This window comes from Phaseolus vulgaris, chromosome 2 (genome assembly GCF_000499845.2).
Source record: "Phaseolus vulgaris cultivar G19833 chromosome 2, P. vulgaris v2.0, whole genome shotgun sequence".
Taxonomy (NCBI): domain Eukaryota; kingdom Viridiplantae; phylum Streptophyta; class Magnoliopsida; order Fabales; family Fabaceae; genus Phaseolus; species Phaseolus vulgaris.
In genome coordinates this window covers 16,824,148-16,834,503 of record NC_023758.2, presented here as the reverse complement: position 1 = coordinate 16,834,503, position 10,356 = coordinate 16,824,148, and the positions used below count along the sequence as shown (strand labels likewise).

The following is a 10,356-nucleotide window of genomic DNA, read 5'->3' as shown; positions in this document are numbered from 1 at the left end:
GTCGTGTCCGTGCTCGGTGGACGTTCATATACCATGAACACGCCTCTCTTCGTTTTCAGGCTGTTCTCATAGCATTTCCTTGCCTCCTCCTGGTCTGACTTGATGACTATCACCTTGCCACTGAGGTCCGGCAGCTTCATCTTCATGTGGCGTGTGGAGGACACCGCGTTCAAACGGTTTAACGCCGGCTTGCCCAGCAAAATATTGTAGGCGGAGTTGGCGTTCACGACCAGGTACCGGATGCTTTCGGTACGTGAGGCCTCTCCATCCGTGAACGTAGTCCTCAACTCCAGGTAACCCCGGACTTCCACCTGGTTATCCGCAAACCCATACAGGCACCCCGTGTAGGGCCTCAACAGGTCGGGGGCAACCGTAACTTATTAAATGTCGACAAGAACATGACGTCTGCCGAACTTCCCTGGTCGACAAGCACTCTGTGCACCTTTCTTCCGGCTGTGACGACTGAGATGACAACGGGGTCGTTATCATGGGGTACCACATCTTGGAGATCTCCTCTCGTGAACACGAGATCCGACTCCCATGGCTCACCCGAGATTCTCTCTTCGATTGAATTGACCCCCCTCGCGTATTTCTTCCGCTGGGAGGCGGTGGGTCCCCCGCCGGAAAAACCTCCAGCAATGGTGTGGACCTCGCCAAGCACAGGCATCTCGTGTGCTGGTTCTTCCGCCGGCGGCGGCAAGGTGGCGGTCGTTGTGGGCTCCGCGATATAATCCTTCAAAAACCCAGTTCTCACCAGCTCATCTAGCTGGTAACCCAACGACAGGCAGTTATCAATGTGGTGCCGAAAGCCTCGTGGAACTCGCACCAAGAGTCTTTGCGAGGCCCTAACACCTTGTCAGTTTTCGCCGGTCGCCTCAGCCTCTCAGCTATATTAGGCACGGCGATCAGGTCCTTCAGCTCCACCACATGCTTGGATCAAGTCTAATCTCTTGGCATTGCAAGAAACAGGCTTGTGTTGCTCTCTCTACAGCAGAGGCAGAATACATAGTTGCTGGAAGTTGTTGTGCTCAAACGTTATGGCTAAGGCAGCAGCTAAGTGACTTTGGAATTTTATTAAACAAGATACCTATAAATTGTGATAATACTAGTGCTATAAATCTGTCTAAGAATCCTGTCATGCACTCAAGGACTAAACATATTGAAATTAGACATCACTTTCTAAGAGAACATATAGCTAATGGAACTTGTGATATAAAATTCATTGGCACTGAATTTCAATTAGCTGATCTATTCACTAAACCTCTTGCTAAAGACAGGTTTTATTTTCTTCTAAATGAATTGGGTATCATTAGCTTAAATTGTCCTCTGCAGTAAAAATTTCAATCTGTTACTTTATTTTTTAACATGTTTTGTTCCCTGTTTCAGAATCACAGCTGTGACTAGGAAAGAGAAAGATTTATTTTCTCTCTCTCTCTCTCTCTCTCTCTCTCTCTCTCTCTCTCTCTTTATCTTTGACTGCTTTTACGATTATTAACCAGCAGGTCTATGCAAATTAGCGTGTCGGTATCCTAACTGATTGGATACTGTGTAGGTGCAACAGATTTGATTTAACAAAATCTGGTTCCAATATATTCTTACGTAAATCAACACCTGAACCTGTTGCACCACAAGAATAAAATCTGAAGCATATCTGTTTGATTTGATTTTCTTTTAACCCATAATTCTTGAAATCTGATTAAATTGATTTCCTCTAAAATTTGTGATTTTTTTTTTCTGAGTTAAAGCTCTATATAAACCTAGCACTAATCAATTGTCTCTCACACCTTCTCATCTAAGCTACGTGTTGTCCAGGTTCAAAATAGATTACTGTGCTTAATTTCTATTTTGAAGTGATCATGTGAAATGTTACTAACCCTTCTTCTAGCTGATTTTTCTTTAGGTGACTAAGTGCAGATAACAACAGATCAAGCATGGCATCCTCCTCACACAGAAAGAAGAAATCCAAAGAACAATCTAACAGTAGCCAAGGCATCCTGGAAAAATGGTTTGCAGGAGATTCTGAAGCCATGACTAGGTTCATCCATGAGACAAGCAGAAAGCAAGTCAATGCGCCCAAGGTGCTGGAATTTTCATGGTTGAGGGAAGACAATCTGACTGAAGCAAAAACTCTGCTCAAGCATCAAAAGCTGAAAAACTTCCTAGAAATGACTGGAAATGTCTATCCAGACTTGGTGAAAGTGTTCTACAACAATCTGGTTCAAGACGGCAAAAATCTGGTCTCCCATGTGAAAGGTGTGAAGCTGAAAATTACAAGAGAAATATGGAGCAATGTGGGAGGAATCAAGTATTCAGGAATGAAGGTTAGCAAAGGGAATACTGCTGGAATTCAAGGGTTCAACAAAATGCAGTTTTATAGGAGTTGTGTTAGAAACCCTGCTGAACCAGTAGCCAGATTTCATGCTGGAAATCTCAGAATAATTCCAAGAATCCTAGCCTACATAATTGCTTGGCAGCTTACTCCAAACGGAAGTAATCATGCTACTCTTCATGGAGAGGATTTGATTCTGCTGTACTGCATAATAAATCAACTCAAGGTAAATTGGGTGAGTACAATGGTAGAGCATATGCTCAAATCCACAAGGCTTCCAGATTACTGTTTTCCATATGCTATTTTTGTGTCAAAGCTAATTGATTATTTTGAAGTTGACACTGCAAATGAGAGAAATGACACCATTAAGGCAGCAAGTGAAATAGACAACTCCACTCTCTTGAAGATGGGGTTCCAAAAGGAGGATGACAGCTGGGTATTTAGAAGGAATGCTGCAAATAGAGCTGAGAATGAAGCAGCTGATCCAACAAATGAAGAAGAAGAAAATGCTGATGGGGTGCAGCATATGGATGAATCACCAGTGCCCTCTTCTGGAAATGAGGATGTTGCTGCTACAAGCCAAAATGCATTGGTTGCATATGAGGAACCTGTGTATAGAGGTGAACCTCTGTCCATGTTCGAAAGACAAGTTCTAAGCAGGCTGGACATACTCACATATGACCAAAAGGCACATTATGAAATGGCTCAAACCAGGTTTCAACACTTGGATGACCAAATTGAAGGAGTTCAAGAGCAGCTAGCTGAGCTTTACTACCACAACAAGTGATCCTATTTCATAGTCTTTATCTTTTATATCTTGTTGAATAATTTGGGTTTAGTCTGTTTGTCTTTATTTTGCACTGGTTTTAATTGGTTTTATTTTGGGTTGTAATAGAACTCTATACTGGTTATTTGTTTGAACTGTTATGAATGTCTATGGTATGTCTTTATCCCATGCCTTATTCTGTTTGATGAATCCAAAGGGGGAAAATAACAGAGAAACAACTAAAAAAGGTTGATGTTCTGGTTCAAGCTGCAGGGAGGTAGCACAAAACTCACACAATGCTATATTCTGTTTTTATTTCTAAATGTTGTTGCTGTGCAGGTTTTGGCAGTTAGTACAGTGCTGGTTTTGATCATCAAAGTATGAAAAGCAAAGGGGTTTTGTCTCCATCAAACAAGGGGAGATTGTTGAAGATGGATGAAGCTCATTTCTACCTAGTCTTAGTGTGTTTGATGTAGATGTTAGCTAGTTTGCTTTGTAGGTTGCTATATGTCTTAGATGATTCTGTTGTTTAGGCTTGTGGGTTGTCAAGGTTGCCTTTTGCTGCATGACCCATCCTAGATGCCAAATCAAGGTAGTAAGATCAAGCTCATGATGTGGTTAAACGGTTTTGGAAAATCTTTTTGAAGTTTTTTTAAATGGTTTGATTCAGTACAAATATAAATTTGTTTTATTGAGAAGCAATCGGTTTATTTCTTCTCTATTAAAGGCTTTTCAAAAATTCTGTTAGGGAACCAAAGGTACAACTCAGTCTGTTATTTCAGTTAAGCTGAGCTGGCAGCTTTATAAGCTTTTAACCTGTTGTTTTTTAGAATCAATCTGTTGTTTTGCTAACTGCTCTGTAACTGTTTTTTAAAAGTGGTGAGAAATTGTTCTCTATAAAATAAAATGCCCTTCTCACGTAAAGGGATGCTGAGCAATCACAGTTTTAACAAGAGATACAACATTTTGTGTGTGAGAAAGTGAATTGAAAAGGTTTTGCAAAGGTTTTTCAAAAGTGAAATACATGTGAGCTTGTTCTTGAAGAACCTTGTGCTGGATGAAGGTGCTGGTACTGTCTTGGAGCAAATAGAACAACTGGTTTATGTTCTTGCAACATTGTTTCAGGTGTAATTTTTTCCTTATTCATTTTTGTATTGGTTTTAAGTGTTAGTCACTCTAGATAGGGTTTCTTGGAGTGCAAGGTATGCTGGAATAATGTTTTTCAGCCTTGATTGTTGAGGTTCTTGAAGGGTTCAAGAACTGTTGTGTGTTTGTAATTGATTGTATCAGTTTTTAGTGGATTACACCTTGGAGTGAGGTGAACTGGACGTAGCTCTTGATGAGTGAACCAGTATAAAAATTCTTGTGTGTTTCTTTTCTCATCCCTGCTCTTAATTCTGTAATTTCACATAATCTGTCAAGAAAGGAATCTGTTATATTGAAACTAAATCTGTTAATTCTGGACTTGGTTAAATCTGCCGTTCTAACTTGTTAATCAATCCTCTAATCATAAATCAAACTGTTGTGTGAATCTGTAATAGGATTTTTTTTTTTTTTTTTTATCGGCAATATAATCTGTAATAGGATAAGAAGGGTGAACTGGTTCCTTTAACTAAACTGTGACATTTGGTTCATTATTCTAGATGGATTATGTTAAGTAAAAATTGATTAATCTTGTACCTTAAACTAAAACTTTATAAACTGAGAAAGTGAATCAATTTGGTTATGGTATTGCTGCTGGTTGATCTAAACTGTGCCGATCTTGTTTTAATTGTGATAGATTCATCTGTAAAAACAATATGTTCCATTTAATATCAATCTGTTCTTTTCACCTCTGTTACATAGTAAATTAGATTGTTTTGCGAAAATTTGATAAGCTCAATTCATCCCTCCCCTCTTGATCTTAGAAACTGCTTAACTCTAACAAGCCACTCATGACAGCTCCTTCAATCTTCATTCTTGATCTGGATTGCATAAGAAGGGCTGATATGAGCAAGTTCTTCTCTTTCTCTCAGTAGTCTCTCTCTATAAAAACCTTATCTTTTTCCACCTCTTCCTTTTGAGTTGTGTTTCAAATTTATATAATGAACTTTAGCTCAAGCTAGCCAATTTAGCTTAAGCTAGATCTTTCGGTGCATTTTTAGCTGGACCTTTAATCAACTATGGACAGTTTTAGCTTGAGCTAAATCCTCTAGCTTGAGCTAAATCTTCTTGTGATCCAAGCTAAATCTTCTTGTGATCCAATTAAGTTTTTACTTTTTTTTCTTTCAATGCCAGCTTGAATACATTCTTTCAATGCTTCATATTCATCTGCAATTTACACAAATTTGAGATTAAATTTCTTCATTTGTTTCTTGTTTCAAAATATATAATCAGATTCAATAATTCTCAGATTAGGGTAATTTTCTTACATTAAGCAACAATTAAGTTCCAAAGTGTTCAATTTTATCAATCATAAAAACTACACATTGGCACTTATCAACCAAACACATAAGATACCGATCCATGAGAAACTGAACACCATCTCGGGAGGAGTTTTTGGAGGAGGGAGTTCTGCTTCCAAGTGTAAGCGATACGCGAAAGTAGTAATGACTGTGGAGGCAAGGATGCCCAACCATCAATCAAAGCCCACTCTCTGTTTTACGAGCTCTGACCTAGAGGACATGGTTTCTCACGAGGATGATCCAGTGGTGATATCTGTTGTCACCGTGGGAAGGAAGGTACACCGAGTTCTCATTGATCAGGGAACCTCAGCTGATGTGATGTTCTGGTCAACATTCAACAATTTGCAGTTATCTCCTGACCAGCTAAAGTCGTACGATGGTTGCTTGTTTGGCTTTGCAGGAGATCAAGTGGAAGTGCGGCGATACTTCGAGCTAAGGACGACATTTTCTGATGGCACCATAGCTCGGACAATTAACATTAGGTACATTGTGGTTAATGCCTCTTCAGCTTATAATTTGCTTTTGGAGAGACCTTTTTTGAATAGGTTGGATGCAGTGTCTTCAACGAGGCACATGAAGATGAAGTTGCCTTCACTTGATGGAGGAGTGGTCACCATCAAGTCTGATCAGAAGACGGCGAGGAAATGCTACGAGAGTAGCTTGAAAAGTAAAAGGGGAAAATGCTGTTGAACATGGGAGCTTTGATGTTTCAAATCAACATGAAGCCTGAAGATGTCCTGCTTTTTGGTTTGGGTTTAAATTAGTATGTTTAGAATCTTTGTTAAGATCAGTTCTAATTCCTACACAAAGCTTGATCAATCAGTTTTAAAAGAAACAAAGTGTTTTTCCAAGCATAGGGAAAACAACCAGTTGATTTATCGAGATAATCGGTTGTTTGTCACTTAGTTGGCTTGAGGTTTTTAAAACTTCTTTTTGAATTAGTTATGCAACTACTTGACTCATTCAACCGGTTAAATCGTGGTTTCAACCGGTTAAATGTGTGTTCTCATAACAATTTTTTAAAAATTTGTTATAACTGATTCAGTGATTAAAATTGCCTTAAACGACTACATTTCAAAGCTATAAATATAGTCTCTCTTTCAAAGAAAAATACACATTCAAATACAAAAAGTATTGATACAGATTTGATATCAAAGAAAGAGATTTGTTTTTGAAAGGAATTTTTCAAAAGTGCAAGATTGTTCTTCAAGCTTTGCTGTGGTAACAAGTTTTGATCATAGGAGTTTCCTGTATTGTGCAAATCCAGGTGTTTTCTATCCTTGTTTAGTTACTTGGAATAGTACTTCTTTTTAACTGCTGTGTGTGTTTGAAATCCTGTAAAGACAGAGGGTTGTTCTGTCTTGAGGTGTTTGGTGTTTCAAAGAGGGTGAGTGAATCTTTTGGGTTGCAAGGTTACCTCTTTGCGTGTGTTGTAATCTGGTATTGGTTACTAGTGGAACTCAGAGGTTTTCTGAGAACGGGATGTAGCTCCATGTGAGTGAACCAATATAAACCTATTGTATAAATCTCTCCTTCTCTCACACTCTCCATAACTGTTTGATAATTTCATTTCGGCTGGTGGCATAAACAACCGATTAAAACGAAGGTTTAACCGGTTAAAATTCTGATATCTGTTTTTGTTGGATTGTTTGATTGCTTTCCTTAATTGCTTATCTGGATTGTTTGATAAAGATTCATTCTAAATCAAGAGTTTGCGAAAATCTCTCATAAAAAAATTCACCCCTCTTGTTTAAGCCATCAATTCTTACAATTGACATCAAGAGCTAGGTTCTTGAAAAATACTCAAGTTCTTGTTTCTGTTTTTTTTTTTTCTGAAAAATCTTTTTGATGGCTGACAAAATGTATTTTGGGGAAGGTGCTTTTTTTGAATAAACCACCTCTGTTCTGTGGTAAAATATATCCAATATGGTGCATAAGAATGAAGTTCTTTATTGAATCATTAAATAAGGAAATTTGGAATGTTATTTCAAACAATGCCTACATGCATATGCCTGAAAATAACTCTGCATCATCTAAAAAAGAACACCTTGACTGTATTGCAAAGAATGTAATTGTTTCTGCTCTAGATTCTGATGAATTGCTCAAGATTGCAGAATGTATCTCAACTAAAGAGATGTGGGATACGCTTGAGAAATATCACAAGAATCCAAGGAGTGCTTTGGTAGACAAGGAAAAATCTTTTGCTGATTCATCTTCTTCAAAAACCAAGATGGAGGTCTGTCTCATGGTAAAGGAAGAATCTGGATCAAACCAAGTACATCTTCTTCCAACAATTGTGAAAATTATTTTCAACTTCTTGATGCTTTCCAAGAAACTCATAAAGAAGCTAAAAGATTAGCCCTTTTAAATAACCGATTGAAAAGTGAAAACAACAGGTTGAAAGAGAAAATCACAGTTCTGGAAAATGATTTGAATAATTCAAATGCTGATTTAAAAAATCTTGAACTGATTTATCAAAACTCATCTTGTAAATGTGATTCAAGTTTTTGTAAAAACTGTGAGTCTTTACAAAAGAAAGTTTTATATCTTGTGAAAACGGTTGATAAAATTTCAAAAGGGAAATCAAATTTTGAAGATGTGTTAGCATCTCAAACCTGTGTGTCCCGACCAGTCCTCGGTCATCAACCCCAGTGACTAACCTTAGACATCGGACACCAGTGCCTAATAGTGGAAGTGGACCATGTAAAGTGGGCCCCAGACGCACCTATCAGGGTATTAGTCAGTCTTCGGACATCAGTACCATAGACCTCGACGTCAGAAGGAGAGATCGGACCTCGCCAACAGAGGGAGAGATCGAATGTCGACGACCTAAATAGTTATACCGGGCCACGTAAAGTGGGTCCCATAATTATACTAAGTTATTAGTTAAACATCGTATAAGAGGGAAGCCTAAGTCACGAGGGATCCATGAACGTGGCGTGTATAGCGCATACAGGCGCGACACGAGTAAATAATCCTTGGAGGCGCTAAGGCCCATTAGGGTTAGGGTTTCCAGGGGAAGTTGCATGCATGGCACGTAAATACTTAGGGCACCCGCAAAAACAGATGGCGCCAAAGATTAGGTGCACAAGTTTGTACCGAGGTAGCCACTCTGTTAGTCGTTGCACTCCAGTTAAAGGAAGTTCTATGTGTCAGATACGCTAAGATTATGTAAATAGCGGCGCAAGGACGTTCCCCAGTGAACCCTAGACAAGGGTAACAAAAACTAAGGTAAACCCTAGTTTCAACCTCTATAAAGGGTGCTAAGAGCCCTAACAAGGTACACAGTTTCTAAGGCTGAAACTACTTTACACACTTGGTGTTTCTTTGCCCTAATACTGACTTGAGCGTCAGAGTGCAAATGACCGTCAAGGCGCCTTTTGTCTTTGCAGGTGAGAGATTCTCTAATCAAGGAAGTACGATTCTGCGGCGAGAACATTTGGCGCCCACCGTCTGGCTCGCTAAAACAAGGTCTCACTCACAATCATATTAAGAGTTCTTACCAACAATATGAGGGGCATGAGCAAGGATCTGTTGCGCCCACTGGAGGGGACAACGTTAGCACGCAACAACTCCTGGAGACCAGGCGCACCTTCCAAGAGGCGGTGGTAGCATCTAGGGTTGAGATTGCTGCATCACGTGCAGACAACGAAGAACTGCGCAGGAATTTGCAACAAGCAGGGAAGCGCGTGGTGGACGAGCGTGCCCCACCCATATCGCTCAGGGCACGCCCCATGCCGTTCTCTCAGGCGATTATGGATACGGTGTTGCCAACCACATCTCTAGGTCGAAGGTCACCATCACAGGTGTAGAGGACCCAAAGGTTCATCTCACGGTGTTCCACACCCAAATGATGCTCACAGGGGGGTCTGACGCTGTGTACTACAAGCTGCTTATGAGCACGTTGGCAGGTGCGACATTGGAGTGGTTCGTCAGCCTCCCCGATGGAAACATCACTACCTTTGACCAGTTCACGATGCTGTTCAGAGAACAATACCTCGTTAACAGGGCTTCCACTAGAATCTTTTATGATGTCTTTGACATTAAACAATACCAGGGTGAGTCCTTAAAGGAGTTCTTGAACAGGTTTGGAGTCCAGGTAGTGCGGTTGAAGCCCACAGATGAGGCTATGACGGTGCACGCCTTCGTCAAGGGAATGCTACCAGGACCTCTCAGTGAATCATTGCTAAGGTTTTACCCAAAGACGTTTAGCGAGATCTGGCATCGGGCTTTTGCGCACATCGCTTCAGACGATCGAGTTACAGAGAAACGTGGTCTCATTGATCCTGTCCGACCTCGAGCAGCAGGTCGACCTTAGCCCATGAGGGTGCACGAGGCGACCACAGAGAAGAAGGGCGCGTGCAAACCCTACGAAAAGCCTTAGACGGGAACGTGCACGTGAAGGGACCCGCCTCCAAAATATGACTTTTGTGTAGAACTCAAGGAGTTGATCGCTATTCTTAGCATAGCAGTAAGACTGAAGGTACCCGCAAAGACCGACAGAGAGATGGGGCCCAACAAGAACACTAGGGTGCGAATTTCACCAAGCATATGGCCACTATATAGGCAACTGCTTGGCCTTGGTGCACCAACTGGATGAGTTAGTGAAAAACGGCTTCTTGAAGGACTACCTTCAGGAGCCGTAGGATGATCAGGCGTTGGTAACCGCAGGGGCAGATCAGGGGCACGAGGTGCCCATTCACGGGGAAATCAACACCATTTCGGGAGGATTTTCAGGAGGAGGATGCACCGCCTCCTAGCGGAAGAAGTACGCGCGATAGGTGATGGAAGTAGAAGTACATGAGGTAGATCAGACT

General features: G+C 40.6%; 1 protein-coding gene across 1 annotated transcript; it reads left to right on the top strand.

The window, feature by feature from the left end:
- The first annotated feature begins 5,683 nt into the window (after nucleotides 1-5,683).
- Nucleotides 5,684-6,229, top strand: LOC137809109 (uncharacterized). The gene has a single exon (XM_068610250.1). The coding sequence runs from the start codon at nucleotides 5,684-5,686 to the stop codon at nucleotides 6,227-6,229; it is 546 nt and encodes a 181-aa protein (XP_068466351.1).
- Nucleotides 6,230-10,356: the final 4,127 nt, after the last annotated feature.